Consider the following 22,986-nt stretch of genomic DNA (forward strand, 5'->3'; position numbering starts at 1 on the left):
TGAGATGGAATCTCATCGTAGTTTTAATTTGCATTTCTCTAATGGCTAATGATCGAGAGACAGAAAGGGCCACATGAACTAGAGACTTACATCATCCTGAGACCAGAAGAACTAGATGGTGCCCGGCTACAACCGATGACTACCCTGGCAGGGAGCACAACAGAGAACCCCTGAGGGAGCAGGAGATCAGTGGGATGCAGACCCCAAATTCTCACAAAAATACCATACTTAATGGTCTGACTGAGACTAGAGGAATCCCAGCGGTCATGGTCCCCAAACCTTCTGTTGGCCCAGGACGGGAACCATTCCCGAAGGCAACTCAGCAGACATGAAAGGGACTGGACAGTGGGTAGGAGAGAGATGCTGATGAAGAGTGAGCTAATGATTATCAGGTGGACACCTGAGACTGTGTTAGCATCTCCTGTCTGGAGGGGGGATGGGAGGATAGAGAGAGCTGGAAGCTGGCAAAATTGTCACAAAAGGAGAGACTGGAAGGGCTGACTCAGGGGGAGAGCAAGTGGGAGAACGGAGTAAGGTGTATATAAACTTATATGTGACAGTCTGACTTGATTTGTAAACGTTCACTTGAAGCTCAATAAAAGTTAATAAAAAAAAAAAATAATGATTTTTTTTTCTGTCAAGAGGGAAGTCTTCAAGTGAAAGGGTTAAGCTCTTAGTGATGAGCAGTCTTCACCACAACTTAGTTATGTTAGGAAATCTTGGTATCTTGCTCTCAACAATAAAAATCCTGGCATTTCACCCTGAAGGGATGAACTCAGGTCAATCAAGACAATGAATACATCACTAGGATACCATGCAGACAAGCCACAGAAGTATCTTTATTGCCAGCGCCAGTGTCATAAAGAAATGTTTTAAATCTCATCGCTTGTTTAAAAAACTTATTTGAGCATTTCTTTCTTCGAAAGTCAGCAAACGCCAGTTTGGATAAGCGGAGCCTTTTATTCATTGGCATTTTCTTCTCACAGCATGCAAGACTGTATCCAAGGGCTAAAATTTGCTGGTATTTCCAATTTTCATTAGTTCTGTTAAGAATACTTCAATATGAAGAGGCATGTTTCTGACTGCTAACTCTTCTCTGTGAGTAAAGGAGAATATGGACTGGCATTAGGTATGATCTCTTATTTGGGTAGTAATATCCTTTTCTGCTGTATGCATAGGTGGTGCTCTATCTTTCCAGCCTAAAAGACAGCTAACAAAATAGTTTATTTAAAAAAAAAAAAGAAGTCTTTTCCTGTACCATAATTATCCAGTGATAAACAGAAAATAAAAGATGTACAACTTTTTTTTTATATGTACCACACATAAGCTAATATGTGGATCATACTATGTGTCAGTGGTTTCTTCCAGCTGTAAAATGAAGTAACTGAATAACAATGTACTAATTGTTACTGAATAACACTGGCATTAAATAACATTCCACAGGGTCATGTGAGGAAATAATTTTGCTTTTTCTCTGAAGTACCTGTCATTAATTCTGAGGCTGATTTTTAAAATTTTTTTCCCCAACTCCCAAGATTCTAAATTATGCCGTTGACAATGCCTGGAGTTTACAGAGCAGTAAACAATCAGAGCCCAATAATTCCACTTGTGATTAGTAGCCACAGCTAATGTAGAATTCTTAGGCAAGAATAATTTCACTTAATAACTGTCAAGGATTGAACTGTGTCCCCCCGCAAATATCTATCAACTGGGCTAGGTCATGATTCCCTTGTATGATTGTCTACCATTTTATCTTCTGATATGATTTCCCTATATGTTATAAATCCTATCACTATGATGTAATAGGACAGATTAGTGGCAGTTATATTGGTGAGATGTACAAGATTAGTGTTTTAAGCCAATCTCTTTGAGATATAAAAGAGAGAAGCGAGCAGAGAGACATGGGGACCTCATACCACCAAGAAAGCAGTGCTGGGAGCAGAGCACGTCCTTTGGACGTGGGGTTCCTGCACTGAGATGGTCCCAGACCAAGGGAAGATGGAGGACAAGGACCTTCCTCCGAGCCGAAAGAGAAAGAAAGCCTTCCTCTGGGGCTGACACCCTGAATTTGGACTTCTAACCTAGTGGACTGTGAGAGAATAAATTTTTCTTTGTTAAAGCCATCCACTTGAGGTATTTCTTTTATAGCAGCACTAGATGACCAACACAATGTATAATTTCACTTAATAACTCAATAAATATTTGTTGTTGTTAAGTGCTGTTGGGTCAGTTCCGACTCATTAGTGACCCTACGTAGAACAGAACAAAACACTGCCCGGTCCTGTGCCATTCTCACAATCGTTGTTATGCTTGAACCCATTATTGCAGCCACTGTGTCAATCCATCTTGTTGAGGGTCTTCCTATTTTTTGTTGGCCCTCTACTTTACCAAGCATGATGTCCCTCTCCAGTAACTGATCCCTCTGATAACAGGTCCAAAGTATGTGAGACTTAGTCTCCTCATCCTTGCTTCCAAGAAGCATTCTGGTTCTACTTCCAAGACAGATTTGTTTGTTCTTTTGGCAGTCCAAGGTATATTCAATGTTCTTCACTGACACCACAGTTCAAAGGCATCAATTCTTCTTCAGTCTTCCTTATTCATTGTCCAGCTTTCACATGCATGTGAAGCAACTGAAAACACCATGGCTTGAGTCAGGCGCACCTTAGTCTTCAGGTTGACATCTTTGCTTTTCAACACTTTAAAGAGGTCGTCTGCAGCAAATTTGCCCAATGCAATGAATCTTTTGATTTCCTGACTGCTGCTTCAATGAGTGTTAATTGTGGATCCAAATAAAATGAAATCCTTCACAACTTCAATCCTTTCTACGTTTATCATGATGTTGCTCATTGCTCCAGTTGTGAGAATTTTTGTTTTCTTTATGTTGAGGTGTAATCCATATTGAAGGCTGTGGTCTTTGATCTTCATTAGTAAGTGCTTCAAGTCCTCTTCACTTTCAGCAAGCAAGGTTGTGTCATCTGCATAACGCAGGTTGTTAATGAGTCTCCCTCCAATCTTGATGCCCTATTGTCCTCCATATAGTCCAGCTTCTTGGATTATTTGCTCAGCATACAGATTGAAAAGGTATGATGAAAGGATACAACCCTGACACACACCTTTCCTGACTTTCAGCCATGCAGTATCCCCCTGTTTGGTTCGAATGACTGCCTTTTGATCTACATACAGGTTCCTCATGAGCACAAACAAATGTTCTGGGATTCCCACCATTCCCAGTGTTATCCATAATTTATTACGATCCACACAGTCGAATGCCTTTGCATAGTCAATAAAACATAAGTGAACATCCTTCTGGTATTCTCTGCTCTCAGCCAGGATCCACCTGACATCTGCAATGATATCCCTCATTTTGCCTCTTCTTAATCCGGCTTGAATTTCTGGCAGTTCCCTGTCGATATACTGCTGCAGTCACTTTTGAATGATCTTCAGCAAAATTTTACTTGTGTTTAGTATTAGTGATACTGTTCGATAATTTCCACATTTGGTTGCATCACCTTTCTTGGAAATAGGCATAAATATGGATCTCTTCCAGTCGGTTGGCCAGACAGCTGTCTTCCAAATTTCTTGGCATGGACGACTGAGCACTTCCAGTGCTGCATCCGTTTGTTGAAACATCTCAATTGGTATTGTCAATTCCTGGAACCTTGTTTTTTTGCCAATGCCTTCAGTGCAGCTTGGAGTTCTTCCTTCAGTACCATCGGCTCCTGGTCATATGCTACCTCCTGAAATGGTTGAATGTCGACCAATTCTTTTTAGTATACTGACTCTGAGTATTCCTTCCATCTTCTTCTGATGTTTCCTGCGTCGTTTAATATATTCCCTGTATAATCCTTCGATATTGCAACTCGAGGCTTGAATTTTTTCTTCAGTTCTTTCAGCTTGAGAAATGCTGAGTGTGTTCTTCCCTTTTCATTTTCTACCTCCAGGTCTTTGTACATGTCATTATAATACTTTACTTTGTCTTCTCGAGCGGCCATTTGGAATCTTCTGTTCAGCTCTTTTACTTCATCCTTTTGCTTTAGCTACTCGAGGTTCAAGAGCAGTTTCAGAGACTCTTCTGCTATCTGTTTTGGTCTTTTCTTTCTTTCCTGTCTTTTTAATGACTTCTTGCTTTCTTCATATATGATGTCCTTAATATCATTCCACAATTTGCCTGGCCTTTGGTCAGTAGTGTTCAGTGTATCAAATCTATTCTTGAGATGCTCTCTAAATTCAAGTGGGATATGCTCAAGGTCATATTTTGGCTCTCACAGACTTGTTCTAATCTTCTTCATTTTCCACTTGAACTTGCATATGAGCAATTGATGGTTTGTTCCACAGCCACCCCTGGCCTTGTTCTGACTGATGATTCTGAGCTTTTCCATGATCTCTTTCCACAGATGTAGTCGATTTGATTCCTGTGTATTATATCTGGTGAAGTCCATGTGTATAGTCGCTGTTTATGTTGGTGAAAAAAGGTATTTGCAATAAAGAAGTTGTTGGTCTTGCAAAATTCTATCATGCCATCTTCTGCATTGTTTCTATCACCAAGACTGTATTTTCCAATTACCAATCCTTCTTCTTTGTCTCCAACTCTTGCATTCCAATTATGAGTAATTATCAATGCATCTTGATTGCATGTTTGATCAATTTCAGACTGCAGAAGTTAGTAAAAATCTTTAATTTCTTCATCTCTGGCCTTAGTAGCTGGTGCGTAAATTGGAATAATAGTCATATTAACTGGTCTTCCTTGTAGGCATATGGATATTATCCTATCACTGACAGCACTGTACTTCAGGATACATCTTAAGATGTTCTTTTTGACGATGAATGCAATGCTATTCCTCTTCAATCTGCCACTCCTGGCATAGCAGACCATACGATTGATTTAAAATGGCCAACACTGGTCCATTTCAGCTCACTGATGCCCAGGATATTGATGTTTATACATTCCATTTCATTTCTGACGATTTCCGATTTTCCTAGATCATACTTTGTACATTCCATGTTCCAGTTATTAATAGATGTTTGCAGCTGTTTCTTCTCATTTTGAGTCGTGCCACGTCAGCAAATGAAGGTCCTGAAAGCTTGACTCCATCCACGTCATTAAGGTCAACACTATTTTGAGGAGGCAGCTCTTCCCCAGTCGTATTTTGAGTGCCTTCCAACCTGGGGGGCTCATCTTCTGACACTATATGAGATAATGTTCTGCTGCTATTCATAAGGTAGACTGCCGGGTCCTTCCTCCTAGTCTGTCTTAGTTTGGAAGCTCAGCTGAAACAGGTCCACCATGGGTGACCCTGCTGGTACTTGAATAGTGGTAGCACAGCTTCCACCATCACAGCAACACACAAGCACTCCCCAGTATGATAAACTGACAGTTGCATGGGGGAATAAATATTTACTGTGTGCTTATTACATGTCAGGCACTATCTGAGGTGCCAAGGGTATAGCAATGAAAAATATAAAGTCCCTGCTCTCATGAAGTTTATACTATAGAAATGGAAATGGACAGTAAACAACAACAAAAAAATTAAACATCAGATGGTGATGAGAGCTAAGAAGAAAAATAAAGTAGGAAAAAGGAATAAAGAGGATGGGGGAGGAGGTAGAGGAGAAAAAAGATGAAGAAGGCAGAGCGTGATCAGGGAAGGCCTCACTAATAGGGGAGTATCCACACAGATACCTGGATAAAGTGAAGGAGTGGGCCATGTAGAAATCTGTAGGAAGAATATACCAGGCAGAGGAAAGAGTGAGAACAAAGTACCCGAAGCAGGAGCAGGTCTGGTCTGTTCCAGGAACAAGAAGGAGGCCATGTGGCTGAAGCAGAATCAGCAATGGGGAGTGGTAGGAGACCCGATCAGAGAGAAAGGGTTATGACGGTGTAGGGGCGATTACGGAGTGTCTTGGCAAGAACTCTTTGGCTTTCATTCTAGGTGAGATAGGAAATCACTGGAGAGTTTGAGCAGAGGAGTGACATGATCTGACTTACAGTTTCAAAGGAACACTCTGTCTGCTTTGTGGAGTCTAGACTGTAGGGCAACGAGGATGGAAGCAATGAGACCAGTCAGAAGTAAAGCAAGTGAGCAATGAGGGTAGACTGGGCCAAGGTGATTTTGGTGGAGGTGGTTTAGTATAGCATCCTGGTTAATAGGCAAAAATAACTTTTGAGAGTCTGGGATGACACCTTCTGGCTCAGATAGTCTTAAAAAGTTTTACACTGGGAGAAGAGTCAATGTAAATGCTTAGATTGAAGTTCCTCCAGAAGGAAAACAAAAACAAAAAAACTAGTAGTATTCTGTAACTTAGCAGAACCCAACACATTCATAGCCAGCAGAGAGGGAGAGGTGGTCAAACTCAGACAAGACTGCCCTGCTTAGCTGAGGGTTCTGAGCAGGAGTGAGGGCAATCTCACTTGAGTGTGTCTGTACATGTGAGGCTGGACTGCGTACTGGACTTGTCTTTCGGATTCCTCTGAAGATAAGTGGGATCTAGCACAGAGAATCCATGATATGGTTGCACTGCGCAATGCAGGCCTGTGTGCTCTCATTCATAATTCATGCCCTGACTGTGACTGATGCAATGAAGCTGTGTATGAGAAAGCAGGGAGTGGAAGTATCTCACAAAATAGGGGACTGTTTTATGTTATTTTAAATTCTTACATGATTTATCTTCTGGTTACAAGAAAGCTATTCTTACTATCATTTCCACTTCTAACTTTGAGGTAATAGAGATACATCTTTTTGTGGGAAAAGCTGTTGAAAATTCTTTTCAGTCTTATTTGGAAATGCTGAAGATCAACTGGATATCAATATTCACAGCACAAGGTATACCTCATATGACCAGATAGAATGAGTATATTAATTTTGTATACAAGAGGCCTCTTAAGCACTAAGCACATATAAAAAGGGTAATAGATATACATACATTATCAAATCAATTTTACTATACCTTCCTTTCACTTAAAATAATCATTATAGTCCATGTTACCATTTACATAATGACCTGAAAGCTTCCTGAAAGGAAACTTATGGAATTATATTAAGACAAATGAAGACTCGGCCTACCGTGGTGATGTAACGGGAGTGGAATTCTGGAGCATCTTTCAAGAACGTAAGGCCAGGGTGTGTATCCACCACATCCTGAAAAAGATCAAAACCAAACTATATTAGCAAAGACACACACGCAAAGAATAAGAATTTTTTCTTCCTGTAGAGTAAGTTGCTAGAAGAGTAAACTCGTTATTTTTGAGTATGGAACAATGCACTTAAAATTTAATTAATACTATATAAAATTTAATTAATACTGTATGAGCTTTTCTGTATGTATATTATACTTCAGTAAAAATTCAAATTTTTATTTAGCTATATTTGTTGATTGGTGAATCAGATGTCATAGAAATACGTATAGTGTATATTCTAACATATCAAGACATATCAGGAAGAATTAATCCCACAGATCTTAATAGAGGTTATTAAGTGAAATTTACACATGAAGGACAACAGACACACCCCAACTAGAATTATTCTTTTTTAATTTTTAATTTTGAAAAATTAATCATGTAGCCAAGCAGCCTCCAATTTGTCTATGTTAAATTGTATGAGTCACCTGATATTCATCTTGAGACCCTTAATTTAATTACATCTGTAAAGACCCCTTTTCCAAAGGTCATATTCATAGGTTACGTGGGTTAGGACGTGCACATATCTTTTTTGGGGGCCACCATTCAACCTACTGTATACCCTTTACCCACCCACCCCCTTGAAGGTAACTACTCTTTTCAGTTTTTGTTTCCTTCTTCCTGTATTTCTTTTAGACAAGGTCCCTAAAACTAAAAAACCAAACTCATTGCCATTGAATTGAATTCCGACTCTTAGTGATCCTACAGGACAGAGCAGAACTGCCCCATAGGGTTTCCAAGGCCGTAAATCTTTATGGAAGCAGTGTCACATCTTCCTCCTGTGGAGCAGCTAGTGGGTTCGAACTATCCATCTTTTGATTAAGAGGCGAGCGCTTCACCACTGAGCCATCAGGGCTCCTTTACAAGGTCCCCAGGTGGTGAAAAGGTTTGTGTGTGAATGCTAAGCTAAAGGTTGGCAATTCAAACCCACCTAGCGCTACCGCAGAAGAAAAGTCCAGGCAATCTGCTTCTGTTAAGATGACAGCCAAGAAAACATTATGGAGCAGTTCTACTCTGTAATACATGGGGCCACAATGAACTGAAATGCACTCCATGGCAACAACGCTTCTTTTGCACAAATGAGCAGACATATCTATCTCCTTATATCCCCCTTTTTTAGTCATTTTTAACAAAATTTTTATTGTGCTTTAAGTGAAAGGTTACAAATCAAGTCAGTCTCTCATACAAAAGTTTATATACACCTTGCTATATACTCTCTCCCCGTAATGAGACAGCATACGCCTTCCCTCCACTCTCTCTTTTCCTGTCCATCCCGCCAGCTTCTGACCCCCTCTCAACTCTCCTCCAGACCGGAGCTGACCACATGGTTTCATGTGTCTACTTGATCCATGAAGCTCACTTTTCACCAGTATCATTTTCTATCCCATAGTCCAGTCCAATCCCTGTCTGAAAAGTTGGCTTTGGGAATGGTTCCTGTCTTGGGCTAACAGAAGGTCCGGGGACCATGACCTCCGGGGTCCTCCTAGTCTCAGTCAGACCATTAAGTCTGGTCTTTTTACGAGAACTTGGGGTCTGCATCCCACTGATCTCCTGCTCCCTCAGGGGTTCTCTGTTGGTTCCCTGTCAGGGCAATCATTGGTTGTAGCCGGGCACCATCCAGTTCTTCTGGCCTCAGGCTAATGTAGTCTCCGCTTTATGTGACCCATTCTGTCTCTTGGGCTCATAATTACCTTGTGCCTTTGGTGTTCTTCATTTTTCCTTTGCTCCAGGTGGCTTGAGACCACTTGATGCATCATAGATGGCCGTTTAAGACCACAGATGCCACTCTCCAAAGTGGGATGCAGAATGTTTTCTTAATAGATTTTATTATGCCAATTGACTTAGATGTCCCCTGAAACCATGGTCCCCATACCCCGTCCCCTGCTACTCTGGCCTTCGAAGCATTCAGTTTATTCAGGGAACTTCTTTGCTTTTGCTTTAGTCCAGTTGTGCTGACCTCTCCTGTACTGTGTGTTCTATTTCTCTTCGCCTAAAACAGCTCTGGAAACCCTGGTGACATGGTGGCTAAGTGCTACGGCTGCTAACCAAAGGGTCAGCAGTTTGAATCTGCCAGGCGCTCCTTGGAAACTCTATGGAGCAGTTCTACTCTGTCCTATAGGCTCGCTATGAGTCAGAATTGACTTGACGGCAATGGGTTTTAAAATAGCTCTTATCTACTATCTAATTAATAAAAACCCTTCTCCCTCCCTCCCCACTCTCGAAACTATCAAAGAATATGTTCTCCTCTGTTTAAACTATTTCTTCAGTTCTTGTAATAGTGGTCTTATACAATATTTGTCCTTTTGCAACTGACTTAATTTCACTCAGCATAACGCCTTCCAGATTTGTCCATGTTATGATATGCTTCATGGATTCATCACTGTTCTTTATAGATGTGTAGTATTCCACTGTGTGAAATATACCGTAATTTATATATCCATTCATCCATTGATGGGCACCTTGGTTTCTTCCATCTTTTTGCTATTGTAAACAGTGCTGCAGTGAACATGGATATGCATATATCTGTTCGTGTAAATGCTCTTATTTCTCTAGGATATATTCGAAGCAGTGGGATTACTGGATCGTATGGTAGTTCTATTTCCTGTTTTTCAAGGAAGTGCCAAGTCGATTTCCAAGGTGGCTGTACCATTTTACATTCCCACCAGTTGTGTGTAAGTGTTCCAGTCTCTCCACAGCCTCTCTAAACATTTACTATTTTGTGTTTTTTGGATTAATGCCAGCCTTGTTGAGGTGAGATGGAATCTCATTGTAGCTCTGATTTGCACTTGTCTAATGGCTAATTATCCTGAGCATTTCCTCATGAATCTGTTAGCTACCTGAATGTCTTCTTTACTGAAGTACCTGTTCATATCCTTTGCCCATTTTTTAGTTGGGTTATATGTCTTTTTGTAGTTGAGTTTTGCAGTACCATGTAGATTTTAGAGATCAGACGCTGATTGGAAATGTCATAGCTAAAAACTTTTTCCCAGTCTGCAGGTGGTCTTTTTGCTCTTTTGGTGAAGTCTTTGGATGAGCATAGGTGTTTTGATTTTTAGGAGCTCCCAGTTGACTAGTTTCTCTTCTGCACTGTTAGTAATGTTTTGTATACTGTTTATGCCAGGTATTAGGGCTCCTAGCGTTGTCCCTATTTTTTATTCCATGATCTTTACTGTTTTAGATTTTATATTTAGGTCTTTGATCCATTTTGAGTTAGTTTTTGTGCATGGTGTGAGGTACGGTTCTTTTCATTTTTTTGCAGGTGGATATCCACTTATGCCAGCACCATTTCTTAAAGAGACTGTCTTTTCCCCATTTAACTGACTTTGGGCCTTTGTCAAGTATCACCTGCTCCTAGGTGGATGGATTTATGTCTGGATTCTCAATTCTGTTCCATTGGTCTATGTATCTGTTGTTGTACCAGTACCAGGCTGTTTTGACTACTATACAATAGGTTCTAAAAAATCAGGTAGTGTGAGGCCTCCCACTTTGTTCTTTTTCAGTAATGCTTTACTTATCCAGGCCTCTTGCCCTTCCATATGAAGTTGGTGATTTGTTTCTCCATCTCATTAAAAAATGTCCCTGGAATTTTGATCGTTATTGCATTGTATCTATAGATCACTTTTGTTAGAACAGACATGAGCAAGGGATGTTTTTCCATTTATGTAGGTCTCCTTTGGTTTCTTGTAGTAGTGTCTTGTACTTTTCTTTGTATAGGTCTTTTATGTCTCTTTTAAGATTTATTCCTAAGTATTTTATCTTCTTGGGGGTACTGTAAATGGTATTGATTTGGTGATTTCCTCTTCGATGTTCTTTTTGTTGGTGTAGAGGAATCCAACTGATTTTTGTATGCTTATCCTGTGTCCTGTTACTCTGCTGAACTCTTCTATTAGTTTGAGGATTCTTTAAGGTTTTCTGTGTATAAGATCATGTCATCTGCAAATAGAGATACTTTTACTTCTTCCTTACCAATCTGGATCCACTTTATTTCTTTATATAGCCTAATTGCTCTGGCTTAGGACCTCCATCACAATGTTGAACAAGAGTGGTGATAAGGGCATCCTTGTCTGGTTCCCAATCTCAAGGGGAATGCTTTCAGACTCTCTCCGTTTAGGATGATGTTGTCTGTTGGCTTTGTATAAGTGCCGTTTATTATGTTGAGGAATTTTCCTTCTATTCCCATTTTGCTGAGAGTTTTTATCATGAATGGGTGTTGAACTTTGTCAAATGCCTTTTGTGCATCAATTGATAAGATTAAGTGGTTCCTGACTTTTGTTTTATTTATATGATGGATTACATTGGTTGTTTTTCTAATGTTGAACCATCCCTGCATACCTGGTATGAATCCCACTTGGTCATGGTGAATTATTTTTTTGATATATTGTTGAATTCTATGGGCTAGAATTTTGTTGAGGATTTTTGCATCTGTGTTCATGAGGGATATAGCTCTGTAATTTTCTTTTTTTGTGGTGTTTTTACCTGGTTTTGGTATCAGGGATATGCTGGCTTCATAGAATCAGTTTGGTAATATTCCATCCTTTTCTATGCTCTGAAATACCTTTAGTGGTAATGGTGTTAACTCTTCTCTGAAAGTTTGGTAGAGTTCTCCACTGAAGCTGTCAGGGCCAGGGCTTTTTTTTTGTTGGGAGTCTTTTAATTACCTTTTCAATCTCTTCTTTTGTTATGGGTTTATTCAGTTGTTCTACCTCTTTGTGTTAATTTAGGTAGGTAGCATGTTTCTAGAAACTTGTCCATTTCTTCTAGGTTTTCAAATTTGTTAAAGTACAATTTTTTGCAGTAATCTGATATGAGTCTCTTAGTTTCAGTTGGGTCTGTTGTGATATCGCCTGTCTCATTTCTTATTCTGGTTATCTGCTTCCTCTCCTGTTTTTCTCTTGTCCGTTTGACCAGTGGTTTATCGATTTTGTTAATCTTTTCAAAAAGCACCAGCTTTTGGTCCTGTTAACTCTTCCAATTGTTTTTCTGTTTTCTATTTCATTTAATTCTGCTCCAGTTTTTATTATTTGTTTTCTTCTCATGCCTGAGGGTTTCTTTTGTTGCTCTCTATTTGTTCAAGCTGTTGTGATAATTCTTTGACTTTAGCCCATTATTCCTTTTGTATGTGTGCGTTTATTGATATAAATTGACCTCTCAGCACTGCTTTCGCTGTGTCCCAAAGTCACTGATAGGGAAGTGTTTTCTTTCTCACTGGATTCTATGATTTTGTTTACTCCATTCTTTATGTCTTCTACAACCCAGTCGTTTTTGAACAGGGTATTGTTCAGTTTCCAAGTGTTTGATTTCTTTTCCTCCTTTTTCTGGTATTGATTTCTACTTTTCTGGCCGTATGGTAAGGGAAGATTCTTTGTAATATTGTGATGTTTTGGATTCTGCTAAGGCTTGCTTTATGACCTAGTATGTTGTCTATTCTGGAGAATGTTGCATGTGCACTAGAAAATAAAGTATACTTGGCTGCTGTTGGGTGGAGGGTTCTATATATGTGTCTGTGAGGAGAAGTTGGCTGACTGTGGCATTTAGATCTTCCGTATCTTTATTGAGCTTCTTTCTGGATGTCCTGTTGTTCACTGAAAGTGGTGTGTTGAAGTCTCCTACTATTATTGTGCAGCTGTCTATCTCACTTCTCAATGCTGTTAGAGTTTGTTTTATGTATCTTGCAGCCCTGTCCACTGGGTGCATAAATATTTAATATGGTTATATCCTCCTGGTGTATTGTCCCTTTAATGATTATATAGTGTCCTTCTTATCCTCTGTGGTGGATTTAACATTGTCTATTTTCTCAAAAATTAACATTGCCACTCCTGCACTTTTTTGATTGTTGTTTGCTTGTTATATACTTTTTCATTCTTTGAGTTTTAGTTTGTGTCTCTAAGACTAAGGTGTTTGGCTCTTGTAGGCAGCATGTAGATGGATCATGTTTTTTATATCCATTTTGCCACTCCCTGTCTCTATACAGTCCATTTACATTCAGCATAATTATGGACAGGTATGAGTTTAGTGCTGTCATTTTGATGTCTTTTTTTGTGTGCTGTTGACAATTTCTTTTTCCCACTTGATTTTTTTGTGCTGAGTGCCTTATCTTTATACATTGTCTTTTCCTCTTATTCATTGTTGTTTTTGATTCTGCTGAGTCTCTATTTTTTTCCTATATTTTATTTTGATGAGTGGGATTATTAGTCTCCTTTGTGGTTAACCTTAATATTCACCCCTATTTTTCTAACTTTATTTCTTTATATTGACTTGACTTCCTCTCCATATGAAAGATCTATGACTACATTTCTTAGTCCCTCTTTGTTTTAATGTAGTCTTATATAACAACATCGCTGTTTAATGGTTTTGAGTGTTTTTTTAATCTTGATTTATTTTTGTGATTTCCCTATCTGGGTTGATATCTGGTTGCTCTGTCCAGTGTTCGAGTCTTGGGTTGATACCTAATATTATTGATTTTCTAACCAAAGAGCTCCCTTTAGTATTTCTTGCAGTTTTGATTTGGTTTTTACAAATTCCCTAAACTTCTGTATCTGGAAATGTCTTAATTTCACCTTCGTATCTGAGACAGTTTTGCTGGGTATATGATTCTTGGTTGGCAATTTTTTTCCTTCAATGCTTTACATAAGTCATTCCATTGCCTTCTTGCTTGCAAGGTTTCTTTCATGTAGTCTGAGCTTATTCTTAAAGACTCTCCTTTGTAGGTGACTTTTCTTTTATCCCTAGCTGCCCTTAAAATTCTCTCTTTATCTTTGGTTTTGGCAAGTTTGATTATAATGTTTTGGTGACTTTCTTTTAATATCTACCTGATATGGAGTTTGATGTGCATTTTGGATAGACATCTTCTCACCTTTCATGCTATCAGGAAATTTTCTGCCAACAAATCTTCAACAATTCTCTCTGGATCTTCTGTTATCCCAACGTGTTCTGGTACTCCAATCACTCTTAGGTTATTTCTCTGGATAGAATCCCACATGATTCTTAGGGTTTCTTCCTTTTTTGAAATTCTTTTATCTGATTTTTCTTTGAATATATTGGTGCCAAGTGCTTTATTTTCAGTCTCACCTATTCTGCCTTCCACTTGCTCAATTCTGCTCCTCTGACTTTCTGTTGGTTGTCTAATTCTATAATTTTATTGTTAATCTTCTGAATTTCTGATTGCTGTTTCTCTATGGATTCTTGCTGCTTATTAAGTTTTTCATTATGTCCTTGAATAACCTTTTTCATTTCTTCAACTGGTTTATGTTTGTGTTCCTTGGCTTGTTCTGCATATTGCCTGATCTCCTCCCTAATCTAACTCCTGATGTCTTGAACAGTTCTGTATATCATCTTTTGTATTCCGCATCCGGCAATTCCAGGAAGGCACCTTCATCAAGAAGATCCCCTATTTCTTTGTTTTGAGAGCCTGTTGAAGCGAACATGGTCTGCTTCTTTATGTGATTTGATACTGACTGTTGTCTCTGAGCCATCTCTAAGTTATTGGATTAGTCTATGTTTGCTTACTGTATCCTAGCTTCTTGCTTTTTGTTTTGATATGTCCAAATAGGTTGCTTAAGTGAGCTAGCTTGATTATTTTTGTCTTTGAAGCTCTAACGTTCTGTCACCAGGTGGCTAGAGCTGTTATCAGGTATATCAGCCTAGGAGTCTATTCACTTTTCTCGTATGGATTTAGCTCAGGTGTCCAGGTTGTTGGTCATCAAGTATGTGATACAGGCTCTGTCCTACTGTCTTAGAGGGGCAGGGGTGATTGGTGCAGGTATCAGTATCTGGTTGCAGCAGGGGGTCATGGTCTGAACAAGGCAGGGGGGCTGACAACTATCCCCCCAGTATCTGTGAGGAAAGCATGTCCCTGTTCCCTAGAGCGTGCAGGTGGGTGGGTTCTGAAGATGGACCATGGGCACACAATGCTTTTGGTTGTAAGGACTGGGAGGTACCAGTTATCCTTGGACCCCTCTCACGGGTGGCTGGGTGACCTGAGTGGAGCCACCACCAGTCCTTAGGCCCTGATGTGGGTAGGTGAGGACCCTGTTTAAAAAAGTGGTGTCAAACGCCAAACACCCACTTCTTTAGCACACAGCGAAAACATCTGCAGTCTGCCAGCAACGGCCTATTCTCCTGAAACAGGCCCACACAGGTCCATGCAGGGAGGGAAAGGTATTCAAAGTCCACGGACTCTTTATGCCTGGACAGGAGCTGCTTCTGTCCCAACTCCCCAGGTTAGTGGAGCTGGCAAATTATCTTTTCCCCCAATTGTGAATTTATTCCTACTCCAAGGCCAAGACAATGGCTCAGGGAACTCAGCAGGATCTATCTCAAGCCCAGGGAAATCGACAGCCACTGAAGTCAGCTTGGGGGCTGGTGGCACAGTAAAATATGCATTAAGTACTTAGCTTTTGCCGAGTGCACTATTCTTCTCTGGTTCCTGAGGTGTGAGCAGGTTGTGCAGCTGGCTGTGTCTTCCTAAGTAAACTGCGGCCAAACGCTACTACCAAACCGCCGCAGTCATTCCTGGGAATGGTACCTGGGGGATCTTGGTGATTCAAGTCTGGCAACTCCTCTCCACTTCTGAACCGTCTCTCCCTCCCCCTGCTGCTCAGTCCATTTTTTAACTTTGACTTTGATGTTCAGGGCTCCTAGCTTGTCATAAATATAGTTGTTTCACTTGTTTCTTCGGGTCTTTGTTGTAAGAGGGATCACCGGAAGCGTCTGGCTACTTTGCCATCTTGGCTGTCTCCCCTTCTTTCTTACATGAAGAGTAGCATATTACATTCTTTTGTACTTTTTTTTTTTTAATTTATAGTATATCTTGGATATTACTTTAAATCAGTTCATACAGATCTTCCTCGTTTTTTTTTTTTAAACAGCTGCACAGCACTCCATTATGTGACTATACTATGGTTAATAGATACTCTCCTATATATGGGTATTTACGTAGTTTTCAATATTTTGCAATTACTAACAAAACTGCAATGAATTACCTTTTGCATTTGTATTTTTTGTATTACTGGAGGTTGATCTTTGGCATGGGGGCAGAGGGGAGGGTCAGTGGTGGGTCAGTGGTGGGTCAGTGGTAGAATTTTCGCCTTCCATGCAGCAGGCCTGGGTTTGAGTTCCAGCCAATGCACCTCATGCACAGCCAACGCTCATCTGTCACTGTAGGCTTATGTGTTGTTATAGTGATGAACCGGTTTCAGTGGCGCTTCCAGACTAGGAAGAAAGGCCTGGTAATCCATTTCCAAAAATCTGCTCATGAGCATCGGCACCATAATGGCGAAGTATTCATACACTTCTGGTGATCCCTCTTACAACAAAGACACCAAAACAGAAGCAAAGCAATTATATATATGACAAATTAGGAACCCTGAACGTCAAAGCCAAAGGTAGCAAATCGGACTGAGCAGCAGGGGCAGGGAGGGATGGTTCAGAAGTGGTGAGAAGTTGTCAGCCCTGACACAGTGGGAATCGGAGCCTTTCAGGCATGATCTCCTGGTGCAACCGCGGTGGGGATGGCGGCATTCAGGTTGCCATTTCCTCAGGGGGAGACAGCGAGCAGCACAGTCTACTCACGTCTACAGAATCAGAGAAGATCACTGCTCTCGGCAAAAGTACCTGCGTCCAATTTACTGCGCCCCCAGCCTGCAAGTCGGCTTCAGTGGCTGTTGATTTACCTGGGCCTGAGATAAGTCCTGCTACATGCTTTGAGACATTCTCCCGGCCTTTGAGAAGGAATAAATTAATAACTGGGGGAAAGATAATCTGCTGGTTTCCCTAAGCTAGAAACTCGGGAAAGAAGTGGCTCTTGTCTAGGCACAAAAATGTTCACGGACTTTGAATGCCTTTCACCCCTGCATGGACCTGTGTGGAGCCATTTCAGCAGCTTAGGCCCTTGTTGCCAGGCCCCAAGAGTGTATGTGCCTGAGATCTGGCTTCAACTGCCTCAGCTGTGTGCTGAGGCAGTGGGTTTTTAATGTTCGACACTGCTATGCCTATTAAACAGGGTCCTCACCTACCCATAAAACAGGCCTAAGGACTGGTGACTCCACCCACACTGCCTAGCCACCTGCGATAGGAGTCCGAAGATAAGTGGTGCCTCCCAGTCCTTAAAATGAAAAGCATTGGGCGCCCGTGGTTTGGCTGCAGAACCCACCAACCTGTGTGCTCTAGTGAACAGGGATGCCCTTTCCTCACAGATACTTGGAGGATGGATGTCAGCCCCTTGCCTTGCTAAGAGCGTGACCGCCTGCTGCAACCAGATACCTGTGCCTGTACAAATCACCCCGTCCCTCTAAGACTATAGGGTAGAAAGAGTCTGCACCACACACTTGGTGGCCGACTGCCTGGACACCTAAGCAGAATCCATACAAGAAAAGTGAATGGACTCCTAGGCTCATATAGCTGGTAAAAGCTCTAGCCGTGTGATGACAGGACATTAGAGCTTCAAAGGCACAAATAAGCTAGCTTTCTCAAGCAGCCTATTTGGAGATATCAAAACAAAGCAAAGCAAGAAGCTAGGACACAGTAAGAAAACGAAATAAATGAATATGATAACCTATAGATGTCTGAGACAACAGTCAATATCAAATCACATAAAGAAGGAGATGATGATTGCTTCAACAAGCTCTCAAAATAAAGTATCAAGGAATCTTTTGGATGAAGAGGTTTTCCTGGAATTACCAGATGCAGAATAGAAAAGATTAATTTACAGAACTCTTCAACAGATCAGGCAAAATGCAGAAAAAGCTGAGGAACACACCAATAAAGCAGTTGAGGAAATTAAGAAAGCTATTCAAGCTCATAATGAAAACTTTAATAGGCTGCAGCAAGAATTCATAGAGAGACAGCAATCGGAAATTAGAAGATCAATAAAATTTCAGAATTAGACAACTCAATAGAAAGTCAGATGAGCAGAACTGAGAAAATGGAGGTCAGACTTAGTGAGAATGAAGATAAAACACTTGGCATCAATACACTGGAAGAAAAATCAAACAAAAGAATTTCGAAAAATAAAGAAACCTTAAGAATCATGTGGGACTCTATCAAGAGAAATAACCTACGAGTGATTGGAGTACCAGAATAGGAAGACAGAACAGAAAATACAGAGAGAATTGTTGGAGATTTGTTGGCAGAAAACTTCCCTGATATCATGAAAGATGAGACGGTATCTATCCAAGATGCTCACTGAACCCCACATACGGTATATCCCACAACAAAGTCAACAAGACATATTGTAATCAAACTTGCCAAAACCAGACATAAAGAGAGAATTTTAAGAGTGGCCAGGGATAAATGAAAAGTCTCCTACAAAGGAGAGTCAATAAGAATAAGCTCAGACTACTTCACAGAAAGCATGCAGGAAAGTAGGCAATGGGATGACATATATAAAGCATTGAGTGAAGAAAACTGCCAGCCAAGAATCATATATCCAGCAAAACTGTCTCTCAAATATGAAGGTGAAATTAAGACATTTCCAGAAGTTTAGGGAATTCATAAAAATCAAACCAAAACTACAAGAAATATTAAAGGAAGTCTTGTACTTAGAAAATCAATAACATCAGATATCAACCCAAGAGTAGAACATAAGACAGAGCAACCAGATATGAACCCAGATTCGGAAATCACAAAAATAAATCAAGATAAAAAAACGCTTAAAAGAGGGAAACAGCCATGTAATAATGTAAAAGGTAACAACATTAAATCAATAGAGAGGGACTAAAAAATGTAGTCATATATCTTTCATATGGAGATGGAGTCAAGGTGAACCCACATACAGAAATAAAAGTTTGGTTTAAACTTAGAAAAATAGGGGTAAATATTAAGGTAACTGCAAAGTAAACTAACAATCCTACACATCAAAATAAAATACAAGAAAAACATAAAGACTCAGCAAAAACAAAATCAACAACAACGGAAAAGAGGAAAAGACAATATATAAAAAAACTTCTTAAGCACAAAAAATTAAGTGGACAAAAGAAAATGTCAACAACACACTAAAAAAGACATCAAAATGACAGCACTAAACTCATACCTATCTGTAATTATGCTGAATGTAAATGGACTAAATGCAGCAATAAAGAGACAGAGAGTGGTAGAATGGATTAAAAAAAAAAAAACACGATCCATCTATATGCTGTCTACAAGAGACACACCTTAGATTTAAAGACACAAACAAAATAAAACTCAAAGGACGGAAATAAAATATATCAAGCAAACAACAATCAAAAATGAGGAGAGGCAACATTAATTTCTGACAAATTAGATTTAAAGTTAAATTCACCACAAAGGATAAGGAAGGACACTATATACTAATTAAAGGGACAGTTATACCAGGAGGATATAACCATATTAAATATTTATGCTCCCAACAACAGGGCTTCAAAATACATAAAAGAAAGTCTACAAGCATTGAAAAGTGAGATAGACACCTCCACAATAATAATAGGAGACTTCAACACACCACTTTTGGTTAAGGACAGAACATCCAGAAAGAAGCTCAACAAAGACACAGAAGATCCAAATGTCACTATCGACCAACTTGATCTCACAGACATATACAGAACATTCCATCCAACAGCAGCCAAGTATACTTTCTTTTTCAATGCACCTGGAACACTCTCTAAAAGAGACCACATATTAAGTCAAAAGTCAAGCTTAATAGAATCCGAAACATTGAAACATTACAAAGCATCTTCTCTAACCATAAGGCCAGAAAAGTAGAAATCAATACCAGAACAAGCAGGAAAAGAAATCAAACACTTGGAAACTGAACAATACCGCGCTCAAAAACGACTGGGTTGTAGAAGACATCAAGGATGGAGTAAAGAAAATCACAGAATCCAATGAGAAAGAAAACACTTCCTATCAGTACCTTTGGGACACAGCGAAAGCAGTGCTGAGAGGTCAATTTGTATTAATAAATGCACACATACAAAAAAAATAACTGGCCAAAATCAAAGAATTATCCCAATATCTTGAACAAATAGAAAGAGAGCAACAAAATAAACCCTGAGGCACCAGAAGAAAGCAAATAATAAAAATTAGAGCAGAATTAAAGGAAAAACAATTCAAAGAGTTAACAAGACCAAAAGCTGGTTCTTTTTGAAAAGATTAACAAAATCGATAAACCACTGGTCAAACGGACAAAAGAAAAACAGGAGAGGAAGCAGATAACCCGAATAAGAAATGAGACAGGCACTATCATGACAGACCCAACTGAAATTAAGAGACTCATACTAGATTACTGTGAAAAATTGTACTTTAACAAATTTGAAAACCTAGAAGAAATGGACAAGTTTCTAGAAACATGCTACCTACCTAAGCTAACACAAACAGAGGTAGAACAACTAAATAAACCCATAACAAAAGAAGAGATTGAAACGGTAATTAAAAGACTCCCAACAAAAAAAAGCCCTGGCCCTGACACCTTCAGTGGAGAATTCTACCACACTTTCAGAGAAGAGTTAACACCATTACTACTCAAGGTATTTCAGAGCATAGAAAAGGATGGAACACTCCCAAACTGATTCTATGAAGCCAGCATATCCCTGATACCAAAACCAGGTAAAAACATTACAAAAAAAAGAAAATTACAGAGCTATATCCCTCATGAACTTAGATGTAAAAATCCTCAACAAAATTCTAGCCCATAGTATTCAAGAACATATCAAAAAAATAATTCACCATGTCCAAGTGGGATTCATACCAAGTATGCAGGTATGGGTCAATGTTAGAAAAACAATCCGTGTAATCCATCATATAAATAAAACAAAAGACAAGAACCACATGATCTTATCAACTGATGGGGTAAAGGCATTTGACAAAGTCCAACATGCATTCATGATAAAAACTTGCAGTAAAATAGGAAGAAAAAGGAAATTCCTCAGCATAATAAAGGGCATTTATACAAAGCCAACAGCTGACATAATCCTAAATGGAGGGAGTCTAAAAGCATACCCTTTGAGATCAGACCCAGACAAGGATGTCCTTTATCACCAGTCTTATTTAATATTGTGCTGGAGGTCCTAGCCATAGCAAGTACGCCAGATAAAGAAATAAAGGGCATTGAAATTGGCAAGGAAGAAGTATCCTTTTTTGCAGGTGACATGATCTTATACACAGAAAACCTTAAAGAATCCTCAAGAAAACTACTGAAACTAATAGTTCAGCAGAGTATCAGGATACAAGATAAACATACAAAAATCAGTTGGATTCCTTTACACCAACAAAGAGAATGTCGAAGAGGAAGTTACCAAATCAATACCATTTACAATATAGTCCCCAAGGAGGTAAAATACTTATGAATAAATTTAACCAGAGACGGAAAACACGTACACAAAGAAAACTAGAAGACACTACTGCAAGAAACTAAAAGAAACCGTTATAAGTGGAAAAATACACCTTGCTCATGGATAGGAAAACTCAACATTGTAAAAATGTCTATTCTACCAAAAGCGATCTATAGATACAATGTAATTCCGATCCAAATTCCAATGGCATTTTTTAATGAGATGGAGAAAAGAATCACTAGCTTTGTATGGAAGGGAAAGAGGCCCTGGATAAGTAAAGCATTACTAAAAAGAAAAACAAAGTGGGAGGCCTCACACTACCTGACTTCAGAACATATTATGCTGCCACAGTAGTCAAAACAGCTAAGTACTGGTACAACAACAGATACATAGACCAATGGAACAGAATTGAGAATCCAGACATAAATCCATCCACATATGAGCAGCCGACAGTTTATATTTAGATCTTTGATCCATTTTGAGTTAGTTTTTGTGCATGGTGTGAGGTATGGGTTTTGTTTCATTTGTTTGCAGATGGATATCCAGTTATGCCAGCACCATTTGTTAAAGGGAGTGTCTTTTCCCCATTTAACTGACTATTAAAAACATTAGCCCTTTGACTGTGGTACATGTTGCAAATATTTTTTTCCCAGTTTGTCAGCTGCCTTTTGACTTTGTCCATGGTGTTTTTTTTTTTTCATCATGCAAATGCAAAAAATGTATACAGTTAAATGTACCAACTTTTCTTTTATTGTCTCAAGATTTTTAGGTATTATTAGAAAGCCTTTCCCCACACCAAGGTTAAAGAGGAATTCACATGTTTTCTTCTAGTACTTGTATGGTTTCATTTTATACATTTAGATCCTTACTCCATTTGGAGTTTATTTTTGGGTATGATATAAGATACAGATCTAATTGTAACTGTCTTTTTCAAATGAACATCCAGTTGTTACAACAATATTCATTAAAAAGTCCATCTTTGCCTTAGTGATCTGAGATGCCACCTTGATCACAGACTAAATTTCCACAGGGTAATTGGACATGGAAACCCTGGTGGTGTAGTGGTTAAGTGCTATGGCTGCTAACCAAAAGATCAGCAGTGTGAATCTGCCAGGTGCTCCTTGGAAACTCTATGGGGCAGTTCTACCCTGTCCTATAGGGTTGCTATGAGTTGGAGTCGACTCGATGGCAATGGGTTTACCTTAGAACTTTGTATTCTATTTATCTGGTTATGTGTCAATTCATGCAACTATACCACATTAGTGTGATTATAGGAGTTCTGTAAAACAAAAAACCAAACCCACTGCCATCGAGTCGATTCCAACTCATAGAGACCCTACAGGACAGAGTAGAACTGCCCCATAGTTTCCAAGGAACGCCTGGCAGATTCAAACTGCCAACCTCATGGTTAGCAGCCACAGCACTTAACCACTATGCCACCAGGGTTTCCAGGGATTTTACGGTATGCTTTAATGTCGGTAGGGCTATTCACCCCACTGCTTTTCTTTTTCAGTGTTCCCTGGATAT

At 39.5% G+C, this 22,986-nt stretch overlaps 1 protein-coding gene across 4 annotated transcripts in view; it reads right to left on the reverse strand.

The window, feature by feature from the left end:
* Positions 1–22,986, reverse strand: part of PPP2R3A (protein phosphatase 2 regulatory subunit B''alpha) — a 281,968-nt gene that overhangs the window by 84,069 nt on the left and 174,913 nt on the right. For all 4 annotated transcript variants that reach the window (XM_064277286.1, XM_064277285.1, XM_003419984.4 and 1 more), the window contains one exon: positions 7,062–7,136. In XM_064277286.1, the coding sequence (XP_064133356.1) occupies positions 7,062–7,136 (75 nt within the window). The remainder of the gene's footprint in view (positions 1–7,061; positions 7,137–22,986) is intronic.

This window comes from Loxodonta africana, chromosome 26 (genome assembly GCF_030014295.1).
Source record: "Loxodonta africana isolate mLoxAfr1 chromosome 26, mLoxAfr1.hap2, whole genome shotgun sequence".
Classification (NCBI taxonomy): domain Eukaryota; kingdom Metazoa; phylum Chordata; class Mammalia; order Proboscidea; family Elephantidae; genus Loxodonta; species Loxodonta africana.